The sequence below is a fragment of the Rhineura floridana genome, chromosome 7 (assembly GCF_030035675.1).
Source record: "Rhineura floridana isolate rRhiFlo1 chromosome 7, rRhiFlo1.hap2, whole genome shotgun sequence".
Lineage (NCBI taxonomy): Eukaryota > Metazoa > Chordata > Lepidosauria > Squamata > Rhineuridae > Rhineura > Rhineura floridana.
In genome coordinates, this window is record NC_084486.1 from 52,651,708 (window position 1) to 52,677,414 (window position 25,707).

The 25,707-nt window shown below is 40.7% G+C and overlaps 1 protein-coding gene across 6 annotated transcripts in view; it reads right to left on the minus strand.

Moving 5' to 3' along the window:
* The window catches only part of INPP5A (inositol polyphosphate-5-phosphatase A), a 390,659-nt gene that overhangs the window by 236,080 nt on the left and 128,872 nt on the right, over positions 1-25,707 (minus strand). For all 6 annotated transcript variants that reach the window (XM_061635624.1, XM_061635629.1, XM_061635628.1 and 3 more), the window contains 2 exons: positions 23,698-23,798; positions 22,158-22,245 (listed from right to left, as the gene is read on the minus strand). In XM_061635624.1, coding sequence (XP_061491608.1) covers positions 22,158-22,245; positions 23,698-23,798 — 189 coding nt within the window. The remainder of the gene's footprint in view (positions 1-22,157; positions 22,246-23,697; positions 23,799-25,707) is intronic.

The window sequence follows — 25,707 nt, forward strand, 5'->3', positions numbered from 1 at the left end:
TTTTGTTTTAACCTGACAGTTCACTTTTTATAGTATCTACAACTTTTGTTGCAAACTATAATGAAATATCTGGAAGAAATGAATTTTGAATGGAAGAATCTGTAATGGAAGAAAAGACAAAGCTTTTATGTATTAACCACTGTATTAACCAGTTGTTTTGCAAACCAAACTGAAAATACTCAAATATATTTCTGTAACAGGCAATTTAAATAAATAAAAGCCAATGTTGTCAAATGTGTGTCAGATGCCATTTTCAATACAAAACTCCACACATGCATAATAAATTCATAGTAACTTTTGCCTCAGTTTTTTCAAAGGAGAGCACAGACATCTCAGTTGTTCAGTGATTCAAGGTATCTTTAAAGTACTTGATTTTTAGAAAGCTCTCTCAAGTCTCTTTGGGGTTATTTAAACTGCTTATCCAGAAACTGATACCCAAAATCACTATTCTCAGTTGGTCTTTTTAGTAAAATATCCGATTTCTTTCATGATTCCTATTTTCATACAAAGTAGGATTTTTAAAAAATTGCTTTTATAAGAGACAAAACATAAAATTGTGTTCTTAGGATCACAAAACTTTATAATTCTTATTATCACTGGGTTTTGTTTCTATCACACTTTAAAAATCCCCACACATATATAAAAATCATCAGTGTATCATCTGTTTTCATGCACCATATTAACTAAGGGATTAGACTGTAGCTCACTTTGAAAAGTGAAGTGTCAAAAGAAGACATTCATATAACCTTACAGCTGCAGCATCCGTGCATGTGTATCTCAGTATGGGATTTAGGTGTACAGAACTGCCAACACAAAAATTAACAAAGCATCAGGGGATATTATGGAGTAATACAAGGTTAGCATGAACTAAGAAATTTGTCTTCCCTTGCAATAAAGAGACATAAAGTTTACTCTTTTAGACATCAAAAACTGCCCAATTTCTTTTCTTGTGCTCTACAAAGTCTCTAATGTAAACTTATCTTAATCTATGGGCAATTATTCTGCTAAAGCAACTTGCAGGGACCAAGTTATCTTAAGGATATTCCTTACCCACATGAACTTTCCTGAGCCTTAACTTCGGTGTCAGATAAGTAAGATCTGATTGGTGGGTACCAGCAACAGAGAATTCTAGGTGGTAATACCACAGCTGTGAAATTTTCTCCCCAGAAAGTCCAAGTTCCCTTTTACCCTATTTTCTAATTGCACTTTTGTTCTGCAAGGCAGTTTATGACTAAGTGTGTCCCCCCCCCATTTTATAGTTTTTGCTGGTTTTAATGCTGCTGTGTGCTTTTAATTTTCTGTGTGATTTTTACATAGTATGGTTGCTATATTTTGTTTTTAATGTAAGCTTTAGAAAATTTAGTGAAAAGTGGGGTGGAAATAATTTAAATGAATCACTGGATGGAGGGATGCAAATTGGTCAGAGTGAATAGCCATCAAAATAATCAAATATACATTTTTTATTATGAAAGTGCCTATCCTAAGTGGCCTAGAGAGCCAGTGTGGTGTAGCGGTTAAGGTGTTGGACTACGACCTGGGAGACCAGAGTTCAAATCCCCACACAGCCATGATGCTCACTGGGTGACCTTGGGCCAGTCACTGCCTCTCAGCCTCAGAGGAAGGCAATGGTGAACCCCCTCTGAATATCGCTTACCATGAAAACCCTATTTATGGGGTCGCCATAAGTCGGAATCGACTTGGAAGGCAGTCCATTTCCATTTTTTCATCCTAAGTGGCCAGCAGTGTAATGAGAATAAGATGTGTAATGACAAGCTAAATGGCGACGTTCTCAAAATTCACTGCCGTCAGAAGACCAGCATTTGATTCAAAGCTGTCAGAAGACAGGGTTGAATTTGTTGTGGAAGTGGAACAACAGTGTTAGCTAGAACTGTCTTTCCAAGCCAGTACAATAACATCAGATCTAACATGTGTAAGGCCATGTATTTAAGACACTTTTATAGGCTCTGAGCACACTAGTCACCTATAGGAAAGCATTTCCATTGGCCACATCTGGATGGGGAATGGGTTGATCTGCTGATCAGCTGCAAAATCTCTTTGAAGCGAATTACAAAAAAAACCCACACTCAAACTGATCCCATCAGGTTTTACAGTAGAAAAAGGCTGTGGTTTGACTAGTGTTGTGTGCCCTTGTTTTCAGAAAAGAGCGATGGAGACGCACTGGAACTGGCATAAGAGTAAATGTGTCTCTACCCATTGTTGGTCAGACACAATATAACTTGCTTCTGACAGATAAGTGGTGGTGGCTAAAGAACAATCTCTTTTACAATAGTTAATCTATTCCTGTCCCTTTTGATTTCAGTATTTAACAAACTAGTGGAAGGGCCAGTTTTAAAAAGTAACTTCTCCCATTGGCTGGTTAAGTCACGACTCCCAAGGCTGGATTGCCCAACAGTTCCAAAGTTAAATTCTGTCTCCAAAAGCATCCTTTGGCTATAAGGATCAGGCACTACCCACACTAATGAAATCCAAGTATTTCATATACAATTTCATATTGAAATGCAAGATTTTCTAGCCTAGTGACTTTCCAAGACTTTCCAAGTCTTAAGTCCCATCTGCACTGTCCATTTAAAGCAGTATTATACCACTTTAAACAGTCATGACTTCCCCCAAAGAAACATGGGAACTGTAGTTTGTTAAGAGTGCTGAGAGTTGTTAGGAGGCCCCGTTACCCTCACAGAGCTACAGTTCTCAGGGTTCTCTGGGAACACAGATTGATTGTTAAACCGCTAGGGAAATTGTACCTCTGGGAATAATAGGTGTCGCCTGGCAAAACTCAGCACTCTTAAAAAACTACAATTTTTGGGATTCTTTGGGGAAAGCCATGACTAAAGTGGTATGATACTGCTTTAAATGTATAGTGCAGATGGGGCCTTAGAGTCAGCTCAGCAAACTTCCAACAAGTCAGCATTGGTGCAATCAGGCTTATCTTTTGCATTTTTTTCTCAATTACTTGTAACCATTGATTATTTTCTCTCCATATCGCTCAATAAAATATTTTTGGTTCAAATGTTCTAAACTTGGATTGTTCTGCAAGCTCAGTAATGCCCACAACATGCCACAATGCTTAAGCTACAGATATGAGAAGAACTGGATAATGTCTATACACACCCAAGCAATTTCTTCCATGAGCATCTTTATTTTTCTGTTCACTTAGGCCTTCTAAACAACATATGCAACATGGGCTTCTTAGTTCTTCAATCTGAATTTTTAATCTTGAGGGTGGTGGGTACTCAATTTCTGTTGTATTTATTTAGTTTTTATTTATTTATTTTATTTTACATTTACACTGTTTTTATTGTAAGCTGCCCAGGGAACTTTGTGTTATGTTATGGAGCAGCATTAAAATGCTGAAAATCCATTTAAAATATGTTTGAGCAGGAATAGCCAATAGCAAAGATGGGGAAGCTATGGCCCTTCCGGGATTGTTGGACTCTAGATCCCATCATCCCTGATCATTGGCCAGACTGGCTGGAGCTGATGAGAACTGGAGTCCAACAACATCTGGAGGTCCACAGCTTCCCCATCCCTCTCTTTTAGGAAGAGATTCTCAGCTGGAACCTGCAAGAAGCTCCTCCCCCCTCACACACTTGCCTGTAGCACTGGCCAAGAAGAACCTGCTCCTTTGTATGAAAAATGCATGGACAAATGGGGTTGGGAAGGGCCTGTAATTTAGGGAAGAATGAGATGAGTCGTAGATCAGGCAATCATAACTGAAAGGAGCAAACATGTATCTGGGGATCTCTTATTCAGGGCTGATGAAGTTGTGAAGGGGGAGCCATCTGTTGTGGTGGCCAAAGCCATGAGGGAAGGACCTGCCTGCTGTGGCAGCCAACCTGGACACAGCTGTCTGTGCCTGTGGGGTTATCTCTCCTGACAGCCAGGGCCTAGAAGTCTCATGAAAAGCCAAGAGGGAACCCTTCTATTACCACCAGGAGGCATTTAAAGGCCTACAGGAGGCAGAAGGACTCCTTGACTACTCCCAATGCAGTGCTGGAAAGCTGGAACAGGCAGGAGGAAGGACAGACATTGGCTCCGGTACTGTTCAATCCCCTTCCTTCAGGAGCTGAAACTTGGAGCAGGAGAGACAATGCAGGCACCCAAGCTACAGCCAAAACCCCAAGGAATGCCTCACTGGGATAGGAAAGGCAGATGCCCAGGAACCTTTGGCATTTATTTATAAGAATTATATACCACTTAATATAAAAAAGAAATCTCTAGCACATTACATAACACATTACATGAGGTTTTATAGAACATTTTGCAAGATAAAATTTGACATAACAAAACCACATGGTGTCTACCTGTCTTGACACCTTCCTTCATCCCAACCCACTCAACAGTGGCAAATGCATAACAGGGGCAGGGAAAGGTGATAATGTCACACCACTTGTTTTCCTTACTAAACGTCACAGGGAGAGAAGGATTTCTACAGTAACCCCATGATATGCATCGGGTCCATCCCACCCTCTATGGTGCAGCGGATGCTTAGTATGCATACAGCACAGTTCATAGCTAGCATCTGTGTTATAAAGACTGATCTGGGAAAAGCCATCTGCAAAGATAGTTTTGAGACCACTGCCAATCAAGGACCATTAGTACTAAGCTAGGAGGACTCCTCATTTGGAGTGGAATAGGACACCTCTTTAGAACCTTGACACCTTTTTAGCCTTTTTTGTGTGGGGGGGAAGAAGATTGCATAGTATGCACATCAGACAGATTGTCAGGAAAGAAGTCCTGGTGTGACATTTCACTCTTAATGCGTTAGTGTTGCAGTAAAACAAGACAACTGGGGAAATTATAGGAAAATAAATGCGTAATTTCTTCCTCATTTAGCCATTTTTGATGCTGGAGTATAGGAAAGTCATTAATGTTATGTCCTCCTATTGATGTTCTAAGCCTTTCAGGGGATAAGTAATGCTTTTCCTATACTCCTCCATGTGGCCAGTTAAATTAGACACATTATTTCTGTGCTGTTGGAGAACACTGATCAATAGACACTTGGAAAGCCCTCTACAACGAAGTAGAAACATTTCCTCAGTGTCAAAATAAGTCTGGTTTGAGTTTGTACACTGCAACCATTGTTAAATTTAACAACGGAACAAATAAGTATTTCTGACATTCTAATGCTACTGTCAAAGAGCAAGAAATTATCTTGTCTATTTTAAAAAAATGCTAGATATAAGTTAATTTCCTTCTCTTGCCACATGTTAGCTGATAATTGCCCAGACTTCAGGAGATACAACAAAGACAGAGATGTCTCCTCCATCCTCGCAGTTGAAGAAAACAAAGGAAGGAGGGGCAGGTCAGCTTCCCTGAGCACATCAGTCTACAACGGAAGGAAGTTAGGTAGAGAAGAGCACAGGCAAAGGTAGACAAGCCTAGTCAGCTGGAGGACCCTATCTTCCTTCTGGATACAAACAAAAGAACCCAAACAGGAGTTGCTCTTGCCCCACTTCCAACAATAATGCCAAACAGAACCTTTTACAGTCTTGTAAACTGCAAAAGATCTTGATGTAATTTTTTTTAAGTTATCAATAATTCTCCCATCAACAGATCACATTTAAAGTGCATCACATAAATGCATTTCAATACTCACATAAACATAGTTATATACAACAAGAGTAGCTTATACCCTCCAGATGTTGCTGGACTCCAAGTCCCATCAGCCCCAGCCACTATGGCCAGGGATGATGGGAGTTGTAGTCTAGCAACACTCAGAGAGCCTCAGGCAACCACCCCCAATATACAAATACAAGTTCTGATTTGGAGATTCTCACGTACAACACTAGGATTCTGCTATGAAAATCCTTTCCTGGCTTCCTGGATGCTTTAAATACAGGTGCATAGCATAATTAATGAAATTCCTGTTTAATTTAATTCACAAGAATCCTGGTTCAATATATGATATGTCACCCAGGATTAATATTATGCCACCATAAATGCTGTTTAACATCTATATGAAGCTATTGGGTGTGGTCCTTAGGAGATTTGAGGCGAGGTGTCATCAGTACATCATCAATGTCATCATCTATTTCTCTGTAACATCTGAATCAGGAGAGGTTGTGCAAGCCCTGGACTAGTGCCTAGACTCAGTGACGGGCTGGCTGAGGGCCAAAAAACTGACTCTGAATCGTGGAAAGACAGGTGCTGTGGGTGGGTGGTTCCAAAGTCCAAATAACTGGTCAACTGTCTGTTCTGGATGGGGTCATACTTGCCCTGAAAGGGCACGTACACAGTCTGGGGGTGCTCCTGGATCCATCTCTGTCACTAGAATCCCAGGTGACATCAGAGGCTAGGCATGCCTTTTACCAGCTTTGGCTGGTAAGACAGCTGTGGCTATTTTTGGACTTGGATAGCCTGGCCACTGTTGTCCATGAGCTGGTAACCTCCAAGCTGGATTACTGCAATGTGCTCTATGTGGAGCTGCTCTAACAGTCCAGAAACTGCAATTGGTGCAAAATGTGGTGGCTCGACTGCTCACTGAGGCAGGATATCACCAACAACTTATTCTGCTGCTGAAAAAATTGCACTGGCTGTCAATTAACTGCTGGATGAACCTCAAAGTGCTGGTTTTGGTGTATAAATCCCTATACAGTTTAGGATCAGGATTCCTGAAAGATCATCTCACACCTTAATCTACCCAAGCCTCCTGAAGATACCATCTTATCAGGAGATCCATTCTGCACAATACTGGAACAGGGCCTTTAGTCTTGTGGCACTATTACACAGGTGACATCTCTATTGTCTTTTTGGTGCCTACTGAAGACTCTTTTAAGAAGCCTTTTAAGAAGATACTTTTATCACAGCTTGCATCTGTATTGGAATTGTTTTTAATATTTTTTTAAAAGGTTGTAATGTTTTATTGCTTGCTTTGCTTGCCTTTAGGAGGCAAGGGCAGGGTATACATTTAAATAGTATAACAGTAGTAGTAATAAGTAGAGACCTTATCCCAGTATGTATCTGTGCTGGAATTCCTTTTTAATATGTTTTAAAGCTGTTGTTTGGTATAGCACAGTGAGGAAGAGAGCCTGGCTGGGAGTCCAGAGTCTGTGAGTTCAAATCCCTGCTCGTGTCTCCAGGGTGTCAAGGGCCAGCTAAAGATCACCCCCACAGGGAGTGGCTCAGGGGTTACATGCGCTGCCACCTGTGCAGCCGTGGGCAAGCTGCATAGTCCCAAGGAGCCCAGTTGCCCCCCAGCTGGCAGTTGCAGACAAGGAAGGGGCTGGCTTCTGCAGCTGTGGCAAGCTGAGCAGGCCCTAGCCAGCAGGGGACGACTAGTCTCAGAGGGAGGTAATGGTAAACCCCCTCTGAATACCGCTTACCATGAAAACTCTATTCATAGGGTAACCATAAGTTGGGATTGACTTGAAGGCAGTCCATTTCCATTTTTCCATTTTTGTTTTGACTATATTTTAAAAGATGTTTTGTTTTAATATTTTTGTGTGTTTTTGTTTGCTACCGTGGGCTTCTTCTGTGAGGAAAGGCAGGATATAAACGTACAGTACGGCCTCACTCATATGGCAGGTTACGTTCCGGACCCCCGCTATAAAGCGAAAACCGCTGTAAAGTGGAACCCATTGAACAGAATGGTGCGCGATGCCTGAAAACCGCCGTATGAGTGGGGCTTTAGTCTAATTGTGTCTAATTGTGACCACTGTATTAGCGAATTACTGTAAAGCGGGGCCCTACTGTATAAACAAACAAAGACAATAATAAATATTAAATACCAATAATTGCACAACTTGCTTGCTTGAATAAAGAGCATTAAGGATCTGAATACAAAGTCTGAAGAAGTCTAACAAACACAGATAAGAAGGAAACACAGTTCACAGTAACTCTATATATTTGTGTCAGCTTTCACCAATAACCAGAGTTTATTAATCTACTTCAAGCCTTATTTTTAAATCCTCAATAAGCAGTTAAGTGTTAACCATGCTTAAGGACAGTGTTGATGTACACCATAACTGAAGTTAAGAAGGAAATACACTACGGGGAGGGAATGTACACGGTCCTGCTAAGCATATGATCTCTTAACCACAATGATTATGGGCACGGTGAACTAGCATGTAATTTTGTCTGCTTTTTATTTGGTCAGGCATTCAACGTCTGTAGACAATTATTATAGGATTATTAAATAGGCAATTTAGTATGGCGGGGTTTTTTATGATTGCTGTTTTACAAGCCTGTGATGAAGTGTATTTGGGTTCTCAAAAGTTAACGCCATCATAAATTTTGTTATCCTTAAAGTGGCACCAGAGTTAGGTTGCAATCCTATACTCCCATACCTGGGAGTAATTCCCACTAAATTTTATGAAGCTTACTTCCGGGTAGGCATACATAGGATTGAAGTGATAGTTAATTTTCCTGCAGATTAACACAGCTATCCCTCTGCGATGTATTTTACAAGTGTAATTTCTGAACAACATGGTATTTCTTTGTCTGAGGATTCAGACATGCAGGAGGTTTTTAATCTACACAAATAAACCTATAAACAATTAATGTCCAACATGTCAAATTCTAATTAAGCAGCCTTCAATATATTAGGAAGTTTGCCACATATTTATAATATTTATTAATCAAGTTTATTCTGAAATTAGGCATTTTGAAAGAGTGTAAAAGCGTTGAGGTTTCTGTTACAAAACTATGCATGAGAAGACATTGCAGCTTGAGACCATCTCATGATACCAATATAAAAAGAGCTTTCAGGATGAAGTATTGCTTTCTTTTCTGCCATCAATACTTCATTATAGCAAATGCAATATTCACAAGTTCCAAATATGCCCATTAGTTCATATTACTAAATAGTATTCATGCTATTTCTCCAGCAAGTCACGCTGCTCTTATTTATGAATTAACTGAATGTCTACTGGCAAATGCATTAGCAAGTTTCTTCACAGAGCATTTCATTATTTTGCAAGCAATTATATTCAGATTTTACCATCTGACAGAATTTTGAGAGACAGCTCCGTTCCAAACAAAGCACTTCATCCAGCATAATATATGCCTTTCAAAAGGCTGTTTCTATTTTAATCACTCTCAAGCTACAGTCACAAACTTTAAAAATGCCATTAGTTGTTGCATGCAAGCCTCGCTGAAATCAATGGACATTGTGTAGTCAACAGAGTTGCAGACAATAGTGAACTGGGCCCTTGATGAACCCACAGTTTAATCCAGTTACTAATTTTCCTCTAAAAACGTAATGGGATTTTCCATTACATTTAAAATACTTTTGGCCAAAACAGGTGAACACTGCATTTCTCTGTGCTAAACTTTGGAAGAGCATGGAGGGAAGCAATGGCATAAGGGGTCTGGAGAGGACTAACGGTGATTCACTCTCTTTCTGCTGGACTTTGGTCCAAAGAATCCTATGCCATATTGACTTTCTTTCCCATCTCTCACCTCCTCTAACCCCTTTCTCCCCTTTATAGTTACAGTGTATACATTTTAAATGGCGCAAAAAGAAAAAGCCTTAGATCCACATCAGTTGTCCTCAAGTAACACACAAACCTAGAGACTGCAGATTGCAAAAGTGGATCATACACAGGTAATTAAGCAAGTACAGATATCAAATCTGGATGCATAAAAGCAGTACTTGGGGAGAAGAAGGAGAAGCATCAGGCTGTATAGAAAGGCAAAGGTAAATGCTTCCAATGACTGTAATTTTCATCAATGGGCTTCGTAGTTTAATTCTACAGACTTCAACTCACAAGAAATGTCAGAAGGGGAATATGCATATATGCCCACCTTAAGTAAGGAATCTGCACTCTGCCAGGCAGATCTCAAGTCACCAATCTATATCAATTAACCCACTGACAACATTGCTGGCCTAGGGACACAGATCCAACTATACCACACTGATTGGTTGGGAGCAAAAGAAAAGATGTAATCTATATTTAACCAAAACCAATACACACAAAAGATTTGAAGGTTCACACAGGTGTCATCTTCTGCGGGTAAGGGTGTTTTTTTAAAAAAAATTGAGGAACATAGGAGTCTATATTGCTTGGCAAAGTTTGTGGTAAACATGAGATGATGATAATGATAATAATAATTTATTGGGCTTATACAAGAGTCTGTAAACAACTTGCAAGAAAGTAAAGCCAACGGCATAGCATAAAAACAAATAATACATTACAATAAAACCATTACATTGGCCCATAAACAGACTCAGCAAAACTTCAGCAGCAGAAAACAGTTATCAGTATTTGTCAAATGCCTGGGAGAAAATAAGTTTTGACCTGGTGCCAAAAGGATGTTAATGATGGTAGTGGGTGGACCTCACTAAGCATTGCATTCTACAAGTTAAAAGACCCTCTGTCTTGTCACCACCCTCCAAAACTCCCTCAGAGGGAGCCTCCAGAGAAGGATCCCAGATCAAGACCAAAGGGTCCAGATAGGTTCATACTGGTCAGTATAACATCTTTCTTTCAGTAATCTGCAGTGGTCACTTTGATGAGTGGAGTTGCATAGACATGGATAACTTGCAAAATGAAGAACAAACAAAAAGTGGGCCACAAGAAGAAAAATATTGTTTTGGTTTTGGTTTCCTATGAAAATACAATAAATAATAATTGTTATTACAATGATTGTTATTACATTAAGAATATTTTTTCACAAAACTTATGATAACTGCTATAACACAACTGCAAAAAAATTAAATGGCACCAGTGTATATATAGCATCCAGTTTAGAATGGAGCAAAAAACAAACAAACTGAAAAATTTCATGAATCATGGTTCTCTCTTTTGTGTTTGTAAATCATCATAAAGAAGAAATGCATCCCCCAACTTCTCAGTACTCTTTTTGGAGGAGGAAAGTGACTTTCAATCAATTTATACATTTTGATTGAGTCATCTCAATCTGTATTTCCATGTATCCTTTATTAAAAGTTCATCAATTTAATATATTATAAAACCTGTTTCAGGAATCAATTTTAATATGCTAATTCAGTATATCTGCTTTCTATACCTAAATGCAAGCCAAGATGAGACAGTTCTAGTCTTTTCCTTTTAATCACAGACATGATTTGTTTTTATTTCTATATTAGCTGGACACACCTATTCAAGTATTTTACATAGAAGTAGTTGTTGGCACTGTAGAAAGGTAAAAAGTAATGTTCACTTTGGGGGGGGATAGTTATTCAGACATTAAAAGGTCTGTTAACTATGTTTATGTTGCTTGCTAAAAACAAGTTTAATAATTTACATACACATTTGGATTGCAATCTGACAATTTCAAACCTGTAAAACCAGACTCTACATCCTCTAACTCTTCCAGTAGCATAAATCTCACATAAGTGAAAAGGTACAACCATTCCCATAGTAATGAGAGCTCTTAAAAGAATTCCAACTGCCCGTTCCCCACCAAAAAAAGGTAAATTGTCTCTAGAATCAACAAAAATGAAGACAAGCCTTTGTTGCCATGCTTATTTTTTATACAGATGGGTGTTTGGGGTTTTTTTTTAACCAAAAAGCCCTTTCAGTTTAATTAACTGTGTTGCCAAATAATAAATGTCGCCCATCCACTATCAAAATGTAGAGTTTTAGCTCCTTGAGATAAGAGATAGCTCCTTCACTGCAGGGTCCTGAATGGGAACATAGTCAATAAAACAATGTAAAAATAACATAAAACCTTCATTAAAACCATAATTAAAAGTACAAACAGCAACACTTATTCTTAACTTATGTGAACCTATAAAGCACTATGTACATTGATTGTGCAATTAATATGGGTGATGCTCAGTGCTAGTCCTACTGAGAGTAGACCCACTGAAATTAATAGACATGGCTAGCTTAGGTTCATTCATCTGAATGGGTCTACTCTGAGTGGAACTTAGTTGAATGCAGCCCTATATTCTTGATAGCACTCCATCAATGTACAATGCTGGTATGTGATTGAATCCCACTTGAAAACAGCAACAGTCTGGAACTGCAGATCTAGCCCTGCATAAGGGGGCTTTGTGTTTGTGCTTCTCAAATCGCAGCCCCCACCTTGGAATGCCTGCCCCACCTCTGACACCACTGGCTGTTCAGATGGAAGTGCAACCTTTGCACTTAACAAACCTATTTGGAACTTAAGGGCACTTCCAACAATTTGTAAAATGGATCTTTGAATCTGTCATTCAAAGGCAAGAAAGTTAATAATCTCACCGGACATGCCAAAGCTCTTGTGCACATGTAAAGTTAATCTCTGGACCCCAGGCATGGTGCTTTACAGAACAACAGAAGCAAAAAAAGATGGGTCCTGGGACCAAGAACTATATTTAGACAGCAGAAAAAAATGCAAGAAAGCCATCAACACAAGTCAAAGGCAAGGGTATTGAACAACAGAGAGTGGAAAGGAATGAAAGAAGCAAGGGGTGGTTGAAATATATTTTAGTAGAAAGGTACTTCAGATACTACAGTGACTCAGAGGCATAACAAAAACCTTTGGGCTGAACAGTGGTATCTAAATAAACTGTAATAATCATCGTAATAACAGCAGCAGCAGCAACAAGATTCCTTCATGGGAAAGCTAGGAGTATTTCAATTAAAAACTTGGTTTCAATGGTACTAAAGTATTGTTACGTTTGCAGTGTTTCACTTTTAAGTCCAATCCTGTTAAGGCACAACAGGTAAGCCATATTCCTTGGCACTTTAGCCTGTTTAGTCTAATTTGTTTGCTCCCTCGGGTAAGATAGATCAGTTGATTCAATCATTCCTATATGCTACTGGCCATTCAAATGGGAGCACAAGATTCTAATGGGCCCTGTCTATGTACATCCAACATGCATAGGCTCAGATTTGGCAACTGATTACTGGATTTTATCTGGGTTCGAATCTGAATTTTATCTACATGTGAAATGGGCCTATATGTGTTTAACTGTACACATAAATGTCCCATTTGAATGTTTCACTTTCAACTGAATGGCCATGGCATGTGAAGTGGGGGGGGGGGTAAGGCACACTCTCTCTCCCACTGGAAAAAGCATCATCCAATCCAGCCCACAGATTAATTGGTTTGCGGATCAGATCTAAAAATCAGGTAACTATCTGTGAATGACAACTGAACATTCAAGACATTCTCCCCATGTCCCCATGTCATGAGCCCAGGTACAACCAGTTTTCAGATCACAAAGACTAATCCTACCTCAACGTTGCAAATAAGTCTGCAAATGTTTCTAAGGGTATTAACGCAAAATTTTATGGGTTGTATTAAATGTAGTGCTAAGGCTAAAGTTTCATGAGCCCAAGGATTTTTCCTTGTGCGACAGAATGATCTTCCCCTCTCCACCCCCCATGCAAGCCCTAAGTCTGTCCTGGGTTTTCCCCAATGCTCCAGAGCTTTGGGAATAGCATGGGGTGCATGCAGGGGGAGAAGAGGGGGGGAAACTCTTGCACCTGTGCTAACCTTTGTGCTAGCGCAAAAAAGTAGTTGAATACCACCCTAGAAATCTACCTGTCCACACATACCTATATTAGCTACTTGTGGCATACCAATAGCCTAAAAGGGGGCAAATTATGTGATCATTTGGTAGATATTCTTACTTGCCACAGTTCACCAGATACAAATCTATGCTATGCACTTGAGAGCAAGGACCCTGAAGCTTTTATTCAGTATTTGATGGGCAATTGCATTTTCTAAAGCGACCAGGGGCACTCCCGGATTACCTGTGTATTGAGCCTTCATCCTGATTTGTCTGCAGGGAGGTTAGACAACATTGGCTATTTAATGTGCACTCATTCTGTTTTGTTTGTGGGAAGTTTAGATGATGTTGCACCAAAGCAAATGATATCCCACACTCCAATGCATTTACCCATCACTTTTCTTATTGCAAGAAGTCAGGGGGTTGCAGGGATGGATTTGTTGCACAAGAGCTCCCAATCAACTATAGTTGTACAACCAGAATTTGCTGGTATGTGAATGAATCCCACCTGAAAACAGCAACAGTCTGAAAGTACCTCTACTGAGGACCTGTGCTATCTCATACTATAGTCACCCAATGCCGTAAAACAATGATCTTGATGCCAAGGATTTTCAAGAAGTCACTCAAGTCTTATGAGCCATCCCTCCTCTTTTAATATTTAAGCACGATCCATGAACGTCTGAAAAAGGCACATTCAACAGCTAATCTCACTCATTTCTATGTTCAGTGCAGTAAGAAGCTCATTTTGTGTAAAAATAATACCTCAGCTCCACCTCCTGGACAGTCTGTGCAATTTTGCCTGATGCCATGGCCAGGGGTGGGCAGGAGTGAGGAGAAGGAGTCTTTAAGTCTTCAAAAGAGAATTGTGTCTCAGAGCTAATCAAGTATTTGAATTCTCTCTATACTCAGTTCAATTATGTCAGTCTTCCTACAAGACGCAGCATGTTCCATTCATTTCTGGGAACACAATGATATTTTCTGAGATCCATTAATAACTCACACAGGATTTATGTACATGATAAATTCAATTCAATTTCCTTTTTCAATTAATGGCCAATTATTTGAGCCAGGCTTGACTGAAAATATTGCTCAAATATCATTAATCTAACAAAAATTAACTTTACAATTTTTGTAATAATGAGAACATAATTTTGAGCTAAAATAACGCTCTTTATTTAATAATGTTATCCAATATTAATGCACAGTTACTATCTCCTTGTTAAAAGGTCACATTAGACCAAGGTGCTGAAATTTATCACATGGAAGCACTTATATTTAAGCTTAAATATTTTCAGCATTTGTTGCAAACGAGGTCACATTATTTCATTTATGTTTGGTTATTGTTCTCCTTTCTTGCTCTCACAACCCTTGGCCTCTTTTCCTAAGAATTAGGCATTGCTTAATACTATTGGTTGCAGCAATCTGTGCAATTTTGTCAATGACATCATGAAGCTATATCTGACATCACAGACAATGTCATAGATATTAGTAAGGGAAATATGAGTCACCAGAATTAAATGGCGGAAGAATGAGAAGGTAAAGAAAAAAGGAAAATGGTACTGGGAAGATGCACAAGCAGGACAGCAAAAGGGTGCTCAATAGCAAAACCCAGTAAGAATGATGCATTCCACCCTCACCCACTATGTTGTTTGGCTGGACTGAATGTGCTACCTACAAAGCAAATATCAAAGTCAGAGAATATGCAGGACAGACCTAGTTATTACCATATAATTTCGATCCTTTAAACAGAACATAAAAAACAGCCCACTTGGACGAGACCAAAGGTCCATTTTGTCCAGCATCTTGCTTTCCAAAAGTGGTGAACCAGATGACCACAAGCAGACCGCAAAGGTAAAATCCCTCTCCCACTGTTGCTCCTCAGAAGCTGATATTCAACAGTATACTGGAGGTCCCACACAGCCATCATGACCAATAGTCAGTGATAGACCCAACTTCCATGAATTTGTCTAATGGTCATTGCCACCTCTCAGGGCAACAAATTCCATCAATTAATACTGGATTGCATGGTTGTTTGTTGGTTTTATTTTGGTGATATGTTGTGAAATTTATTTAATAAAAATATTATTTTTTTAAAGTGGATTGCATGAAGTTCTTTCTTCTGTCTGTTCTTATTCTATTGCAAGTCAATTTCATTGGATGGCCCCAAGTCCTAGCATTATAAGAGACAGAAAAATGTCTCTTTTTCTCTAGAACATGCACAGTTTTATAAACCTCAGTCATGTCCCTATGTAGTCACCATAAAAAACAACTAAAAAGCCCAAAATGCTCTAGAGTTTCTTCTCAGGAAAGGTGCCTCAACTCCCTGATCATATCGATTGTCCTTTTCTGTACCCTTTTCAGCTCTCCAATCTCCTTTTTGAGCTGGGATTACCTACACTGTACAAATGTTGCTGCATCACAGATGTCAACATTATGATAACCGTACATTCCAATACTGGCAGTTTTATTTTCAGTTTCTTAATAAGCTCTAGCATGGGATTCACCTGAGTCAGTGTTGTCACCGAGCTATCCATTGGACTCAAAACATTTCTCTCCTGGCCAGTTATCACCAGTTCAGACCACATCAGTGTACGCAAGTTGGGACTCTTGCCTCAACATGCATGTACTTTACATTTACTTACTTTGAACCTCATTTGCCACTTTGTAGTCCATTAACGCAGTTTAACAAAATCCTTCTGGAGCTCTTTGAAAAATGCTATTTGTACAAATTAGGACTGTAGCATTTAGTTGATAAATCACTTAGAACAAGTGATTAATACACATTGTTTGATGAAAAAGGCATGTCTGATTATTCATTTTTCTTATTTCTCTTGTTTAATAATTATTTTTAATTATTTTCAGTTACGATACCTAGAACTTGGAACAGCTTTCCAAGAAAGGTTTGCCTGACCACATCACTGTTCACTTTTGTTTAGCAAAAATTATTCTACCCCAGGGGGGGCTTTTCTGGATATTGTGAAAAACAAGACTTTGACTGCTGCTCCTGTATTTTTGTTAATTATTTTAGTTTATTTCAGATTATTTTATTGAGGTTATTTGTATTCTTACTTGCTGATTTGTTATTTTCTAGCCACTTTTTACCATGTTTGGTCAAAAAGCAAGGTAAATATAATGGAAAAAATATTGACCAGTTTAACTAATCAGTTACAACTCATTTGATTGATCAACTAACAGTTTAATCTTGCACATGTCTACTCAGAAGAAAACCCCACTGAGTTCTCTTTCTAACCACAATAGCACACTTTCTCCCAGATTAGAAAGACCACTGAGGAGCCATAGCAGTCTTTCAATCACAGGCAAAAAAGCTATTAACATGGTGGCACTCTTTTGTAAACCAATGAAAAGTATTTCAAAGCCCTCCCTGTGCTAAGAGAAAAGAAGGTTCTGTGGCTTCTCCTCTTTTGGGAAGGGAACAATGAGACTGTCAATAAGCAATCAACTGGATTGCACAGTCAGGAGAGCAAATTTCAATGGACTACAACTCAAACAAAATAGTCAGGGAATATCAAATAAAGAATGGAGAGTCAGATGGCGGTGGCAGGGCAAACAAGGTGAAAGATTAGGCTTATTTATTTATTTTTCCAGAAAGGTGAGGATAAGAAATGAGTCTTGATGAAGGTTTTTAAGGTAGAGAAAATGGTGGCTAAACCAGTGAGATCAGTTTGTTTCAGGCTTTGTTGACCTTAGTGCTGTGTTGCCTACAACGCATAGGCAGCTTGCCTAGAATGTCAAGAGAGTGGCAAACCCTACCAACTTTAACACCAAGGAAAAGGGGAAGATGTCATCTCTCTGCAGACAATGCAATGACAGAAAACAAACCATTGGTTCTCATCTGAAAGGTGATTTTACTGGATGCCAGTCCATCACATGGGTCAACCTACCATATGGTGTCCAAGGACAAGAAATGCACTGTAGCTTTGAGGAAGTAGTCACCCGTTACTGGCTTGTAGAGGTCAGTTCATTTTGAGACAAGTCCTCTGCGTGATATCGCAGAAGAACCTACGTACAGATATGCAAGAGAAGAGGAAGGCAAAAAACACAGACACAAAACCAAGGACAAAAACAACAAGCAAGCGACAGCATGCCTCTTCGCCACCTATAAAGATTACATCCTTACGTGGATGCTTGGTTAACCTAAGCGCCTGAAGCACTTCAAGACAAGCAAGAATACATATTGTAACAGTGCGACAGTCTTGCTTGATTTTTTTTTAAATAAAGTAAAAAACATAATGTACCATAATAAGGGGAAGCTATATGCAAACACATGTGTTATATGAAGTTAGCAGCTGTACCCTGATGGAACTGGGAGGGCCGGGATGGACTGGCATCCAGTAAAATCATCCCTCAGGTAAGAACCAATAGTTTATTTTCCCTGGATGCCAGTCCATCACATGGGACATACCAAAGCCGTCCCTAAGCGGGTGGGTCAAGGCAAGCCAGCTAAATTAATGGTACTGCCTGCTAGAGTATCCTCCTCCAAAGGAGGTCTCTGTGGATGCGTGGTGGTCTATCTTGTAGTGTCTGACGAAAGTTGATGGAGAGGACCAGTGAGCTGCTCTACAAATGTCCATCAAGGGTGCATTAGCTGTGAAGGTGGCCATGGTCAAGGCCAATCTTGTCGAGTGTGCCTTGATTCCTTCTGGTGGCGGGAGGATAAGGGCTCTGTATGCCAGCTGGATGCATATTGTTAGCCATCGGGTCAGAGTCGCTGCTGGTGCCTTCTTGCCTAATGACCTGGCACGGACTAAGATGAAGAAGGCTTCTGTGGCACCTGAGAGACTTGGTCCAGTTGATATAGGCCTTGAGAGCCTCTCTGACATCCAGGCAGTGCAGGTCCTTCTCCAACGAGTTGCCAAGTTTGGGCAGGAAGGTGATAAGACTAGTTCCTGCTCCTTATGGAAGCTCATATTTACCTTGGGGACAACGATCTGTTCTGAGGGCTGCCCGGTACCTGTGGCAGATACAGGGGTGGGGAGCTGTGGAGAGGCCTGTGAGATGAGCCTAGCTGCGGTGATGGTAATGAGGAAGGGGACCTTGTACAACTGGACCTGGAGAGATATGGTGCCTAGAGGTTCAAATGGGGACCATTGCAATGTCTGCCGGACCTTCTGTAGATCCCATGACAGGAATGGTGGACAAGTGGGGGATGTGAAACAGCACACCCTTTAAGGAAGTGATGTATCAGCAGATGGGTCACTGCTCACTGCTGCTGGTGAGAGGGAAAGGATGGTTGCTGTTTTTCCAGAGGAAGGTTGCAGCATATGCCCTTCTGGATCTTTGCTGGGAGAAGTGCTCTCTGTGGGGCTCCGCATTCCCTTAACTCTGTCCAAGGCAAGGGGAAGAAGAGGAGGAAGGGATGGAGACAGAATATATAGAGTGCCCTATAGTAGGGGTGATTGGCTTTGAACTGCTTGGTTAGGTAGTAATAATAATAATAATAATGACCAAAAATGGTTCACCAGTAGGGGGTGCCACAGCCCTAGGTCTCCTGTGGTAATGAAATGGGCCCATGTGGCCTGAGTCTCCCTGTGAGGGGGGGAGCTGATGAGAGGAATGGGGTAGGGGGCCTGACTTCCCAGAGGAGGCTGAACACCAGGGGGGGACTAAAAGAGGGCTGCAGTTGTTCCTGAAGCAGCTTGCAGCAGATGCCCTTCTGGGTCCTTGATGAATGGCTGCCCTCTATGGGGGCTCTGTATTCTCTCTAGTCTGTCTGAGGCAATGACAGAATAATAAAAGGAGAGGCAAGCAGGAAGTGATAGAGAGGCCAATAACGATGACAACAACAACAACAACAATAATAATAAATGTAGGTAAAAGGTTCACCAACAGGGAACGCTGCAGACCTGGGCCTTAAGTTGTCATGGAATCACCCAAGCAAATTGCCAGAGAAAAGGGGGGAAAAACAAAGGGAGAGGCAAAATAATCCAAATTTTTATTTCCTTGTCTCTTGGGGACAAGCAGCTGATGACGACAAAGAAAACAAGGTAGAAGAAACTTCTGAAATACAAAGAACAGAAGTATGGTTCTCTGTAGTATTGCTGGGTCTAGCTGCAGGAAGAAAAAGGCCCAGAAAGAATGTCTGTGGTGGGGGGGCAGGGGGGGAGTGTGGAAAAGGACAAAACTTTTGAACTGCTGCTCTCCAGCTGCTGGAGCTGCTGCCCTATCTGAGCAAACAAGCGAGCAGTCACATGGAGAGAAAGGGGCAAGACAAGTAGGATCTGAATAGACTCTGGCTTCCGGTTCAACTGCCTCTTGGTCCCCTTTCAAAAAAGGCAGGAGCCTCAGGCAACCTTGCTGTGCGGGTCCCTGAGAACAAAGGGACTGGGAGCCTACAAGCAAGAGTCATCTGTGCGGATTAGAAGGGACAAAAGGACCCCCCAACCCCCCCTTTTTGTCAGTGGAGGCAAGGAGGAGGAAAACCAAGCCCCCCCAGGAGAAAATATATTTTAAAGTTTGTTTTTAAGAGGTTTTAGACTGTTTTTAGTATTTTGTTTGCCGCCCTGGGCTCCTTCTGGGAGGAAGGGTGGGACAGAAATTTAATCAATCAATCAATCAATCAATCAAATAAATAAATGGACCCCAGAAGGTATAAAAGGGGTAGAAAAGGGGGATCCTTGTTTATTTAAAGTACCAAGTCTAAATAAAAGTCAAGGGAAAGAGAGGAGGTGGGGGGACTCACACAGTAGATGTGGGAGCCAGGACTGAGAGCTCCACCTTGGACCAGGACAGGAAATGAACAGTTGACTACTTCCTCAAAGCTACAGTGCATTTTCTGTCCTTGGACACCAGATGGCAGGTTAACCCATGTGATGGACTAGCATCCCAGGAAAATCACAGCACCCATGTGCTTCATGTAATCATTTTGTCTGATCTAGGCATGCAGCTATGAAAAGTGAGGGCTGCTCAGGTAGTGCCTGCTTTGTTTGCAAGCTCTGTGAAATTTGTTATTATTGTTCCCAGTAATTCACAGTTTTTTCAATAGATAGGAGAAGGTCTCAATAAAAGCACAGTTTTTTAACTTGCAAATGGTGTCCTGCCTAATAACTTCTACCAGGTATTTTATTTGTATGGCATTCTTGGAGCACATTTAACTCAGATGTTGGATCAATATAGTCAGGTTTTTCTACTGGCAGAGGCTTAAACAGGGGGATTATAGTAATTAACATAGAGGTTGATATGTAAAGAAAATGGGAGACATGGAAATTGCAGATACTTTCTACCCATTTGATAGATTGAATAGAAGTGAACATAAGAAGCAGCTTTATATGGAGTCAGGCCCTTGGTCTAGGTCAGTATTTCTTACATTAACTGGCAGCAGCTCTCCAAGGTTTCAGACAAGTGTCTTTCCCAGCTAGGGATTGAACCCAGGACCTTCTGAATGCAAAAGAGGTGCTCTCCCACGGAGCTACAGTCTTTCCCTTAAAGAGCTTTTCTAACTCAACAACCGAAGCATCTCTTATGTTTCATTTATGCGTTCCTTGCCACTTGAAAACAGGAACTGCACAGCCACAGTCTCATGAGATAAACTCTTCCCAGGGTCCTGTTGGCACAGCAACAACCATGAAGGAAAGTGCACGTGCCTAAGGCAAGTAGCAGGCTGCCTCTGGACATACCAGAAAGTGCTGTGCTGTCCTCACTGACAGCTATGGCTCTTTAAAAATAAGTGGCAGCCAGGACAGCCGTACACTTTTCAAAGGAAGAGATGGGGAACCTGCTACTGGACTCCAGCTCCCACCAGCTCCAGCCACATAGCCAATGGTTAAATATCAGTGATCAACAACATCTATAGGGCCACAGGTTCCTCATCCCTGCCTTTAGGCATGAGAAAGAGCATATACATAAGGCACCTCTACAATATCTGATCTTGCAAAAAGATTCCATCATAGTGCGGTGATTGTGTAACTGAATTTCAAGTCTATTAACTAAACCTAATTAAATTAAATTAAGTATAACTTAATTTCAAGTGTACACTTAAATGAAGTGTAATTTCACTTCAACTCTAAGCAAATGCCTGAATTGGTGCTTGCAGCACACCAGGGGTAGGGAACAGGATCCAGTTATGGGTCAGATCCTGAGCTCCTCCACCTCCTCCACCTCTGGTTTAACAGGTGGGTAAGGATGGCCACCTGTCAATCACTTGACGTTAACATACTGTCAGGAGAGCCATTTTTATTTTGCAGCGTGGTTTGGATTCAAGCTGCTCTGCAAAGGAAGAAACCAGCCAATCCAAGTGGGGTTTGAAATCACTGCCAATCAGCTGAGTGCAGCTGGAGCACAGCTGATCCCAGCGGGGCTTGAAGACAGTTCTGATCAAGTTCTACTGTTTGCAGTGATCAGCTACACTTGGAAGCTCCAACTGGGAGCTCCTTAGTAGAACCAATCCCAGCACAACTCCTGACATCATATATGACATCAGGGGTGGTGGGCATGGCTTGGGGAAGACAGTCTCGCAGGTTTAATTAGAACCCGTACTGGACTGTTTAGACCCACAGGCCAGAGATTCATAGCAGTACTCTGATGAGCAGTGCAATCCTTGTTTTTACCTGGAATTTAAGTCCTACTGTATTCAGAGGGGTAAGTGCATTTGCAACTGCAGTCTAAATACAAATCTTCACCACCAGTTACAGCTCTCAAAGAAGCTCCATGTGAGGATAAACAAGTAACATCATGCTGACATGAACCAAATATGAAAGTACACCAGGAACTTTACCGTAAACTGTTCCTGCGACTTGAAGTTCTCATCCAGGTAAACACGGGCTCTGTTGTAGTCTTTCATTGCATCACTTGATAACAATTCTCTGAAAGATACAAAAAGCATGATACAAACAAGTAAGCATTTTTCCCCCTAGAAATTACATACCTATTCATTAAAAATATCAAAAACATCTTAAGGGCCCATTAGATTTCAGAAGGACAAAACTGAAGTTAGCCACAAGTGAGCTTTGAGAATAAATTGCTACATTTCATTAGTTGGTATACTAATTCTCTTCTCCACATCCTGTTCTATTTTAGTTCTGCTGACCTTAACAAAATCCACCCTACAATGGTCACTCATTCTCCAAATGCAAACATAGTCCAAACAACCAGGTTCCATTTTCAACCTGTACCGAAGACACACTAACCCACTCTTTCAAAACGAAATAAACAATGAAAAATCCATCAAGCAATCTGCTGATGATCAGAAACAGTAGAGGGCACTGTTTCACTACTTTCCAAAACTACAGTTTATTTCATATTATGTTATTGATGGAACTCCGCTGAAAAAGAATCAGCAGAGCCAGCAGAAAATGGGAAAGTTGCATCAGTGACTTTGACAGTCTCATATTAGCAACATGAACATCAGACAAGAGGTCTGCAAGCCTAGTTTTCTCTGAAGACAAAGTTAAATATTTTTAATTATTGCTCACTAGTGGCAAAGTAGTCACAAAAATGGTTAGGGTTAGAATCCATCCATACTGAGTTGAAGGAAACACAACATGATCAAGACACTTGGTACCAAAATATAAAAGAGCAGGAGCTTTTCAACCAGCTCCTTAGCTGAATAATTCTAGTTGTCATTAACATTAGTTCACATGGGGGCCAGCAGCGGATGACTCAGTATGATGATGGCACTTGCCTAACCTCCGAGTGCCCGTGTTACAGCTGCATACCAGGATGGAGGAGGGAGAAGCAATAGTGAAGTTAGCCTGGTTTAAGTGCTCCAGCACGATGCTCCCATCAGTGTATTTGCATTGTGCCAACCTTGCCTTCCTGGCAGGTAGGTTGCTGTTGCTTACTGGGAGGAAGAGAGGGAGAGGCAAGGTGGCAGGGAAGTCAGTGTGGAGCAAACTCACTAGCAGAGCCAATCCACTGCTCCTGCTTGTCTGTTTGCATCATGCTGAACCCCCTCTAGCCTCACCACTCTCCCTCCCGGTAAGCTACAGCAACCCACCTGCCCAAAAGCTACTGTAACAGTTTCACCCCACTTGGCAAACCACTTCTGGCTAACTGAAAAATAGTCTGACCTGGCATAAGGCAGCTCCCTGTGTCCCCTGCTTGACTAGGCTTCTCACTGGAAGCCAAACCAGTACTACAAACATTTTTTTAAAAAACCACCTAAAGTTTTTTAGGGGATCACATGCTTAATCTTTGAATGGAGCGGGCATTTCAAGAGGAATGAAATATCCTGCGTTTCTTTTCTTCAAGCAGTTTTGACTTCTAAGCAAAAGCTATAATCTAGCTTTGAATTACATCTTTCCTTTGGCACTTACTTAACAAATTTGTCCACATGAGACATGGATGCTTCATAGTTTTTCCCACCAAACTCTTGACAGTGTAATGCCATGAAGTGCGGCTTGTGTGTATGTACAACCTGGAAAATAAAAGAAAGCAGGAGCATAGTCACAATTCTAAAAATTATATGAATTGAGTGAGATCAGTAGATAGTAATCTTCTACAGAAAAATGGCTGAAATGACAGCTTTTCCAGTCATGATATCATTTTGGTAAGAGTTAAAATATACACGAAAAATATAACATGAGCATTGGTAAAAACCCCACAACGTGCTTTCTTGAAAAGCAGTGGTTCAAGGTTTTCAGATTTGGTGCCTCTGCTGTTTCATAAATTGCACTTTTCCTACAGAGATAGGAACTGTGTAGTCAAAAAGAAACGTATGGAACAGCCTTTGCCCTACTGTACAAAGGAACACAGAAGTCGCCTTATACAGAATGAGACCACTGGCAGCAGCTCTCCAGGGGTTCAGGAAGGAGTCCCTCCCAACCCTACTTGGTGATGCCAGGGATTGAACCTGGGACCTTCTGCAGGCAAAGCAAATACTCTACCACTGAGCCTGCAGTCCCTTCCCCACCGGGGGGGGGGGGGACACAGCACAAGTAGTAACAGGATTTATGGATAAACAAGTAACACCTGTTACACATTTGCATGACACTATCATAGTTAATCATGTGTGGAACTGATCCCATAACTAGAAAACAAATGGGATGAACTATTTCAATGAACATTGGCAAACAACTGAATGAAATGTTTGTTTTTTGAATGCCCAGAAATTTTCTCTTCCCTCAACAGGCTACTACTTAAAAACCGTCTAACTGCTTAAAAAAGAAAATAGGCTAATTAAAAAGCAGGATGCAAATTTGATAGATACGATGCTCGCAGTAGAGATTCAGCCCAGGAAAGATAGTGAGATACCCAAGTAAGATTAAATGACTTTTATTCTTAATATAGATTGTGAAATTGACAATATGTTGGCAACTGAGAGCAATGGTGTTTTATGATGGAGGAGAGCAATGCTCAATGCTGGAAGGGTGAGGCTAGATCTGGCAGTGATACTGGGGCTGGGGCTGACATACCTACCCCTGTGCCCACTCCATACCTTATTCCAAAAGCATTCTTTGAACGCCTGAATAGGGCTAATATGGAACAATTATGGCTTATTAGTATGCTTGTAATCAATATAACATCCACGCTCTTAGCTTTAAATCAGGGGAGATTAGACAACTGTTGAATATTTAAATTTTATTTATTTATTTATTTTTAAAGATCTACAAACTCTTCACATTATAAAATAGCAGGACCAGTGTACAAAAACTCAAAAATAAGCGTAAGATACACACTCAAAATATCTTACTAGAAAGTTAGAACATCATTCCTAGAAGATGATCAACGGACAATAATTTAAATTTTCATTCAGAGAAGGGCTGGATAAACATGCCTGATCTCACATGGTTATGAATTCCACATTAAAGTAAGCCCAACAACCAGTGGATACAAGGCGAACAGTAGGTGGTCTCAGTACTACCAAAAGGTCTTCTACCGTGGAAGATAGTGGTTGGGCACAGTCGATGAATACAACATAAAGCCAGGTGGTTACATACCTGCAACAATGAGCCATACTGGAAGGGTGGGACTTATGAACTGATCCCTGAGAACAGAAGCGAACTGATCCTTGAGAACAAATCCCTCTATAAAATGTCAGAGGGTATGTACCAGCCAAAGAACCCTGCCCTGGTAGTACTATTTTTGGCTTGAGTTTGTTCTCTGCCCAGAGGAAAGTGTCACACCCTCTATGAATTTCAGTATGTGCTTTTTTAAACCCTGCAATGCTGCATTTTAGAAATAAAATAACAACACACTGCAACCAAAAAAGCTAAGCTATGAGCACAAATGCCCAGTGGCTAACATCACAATTATGTGGGATGCTCCCTACAGAAATTTTGCTGAAAAAAATCACACTACAAACAATAATTAAGGTCACATTTTGC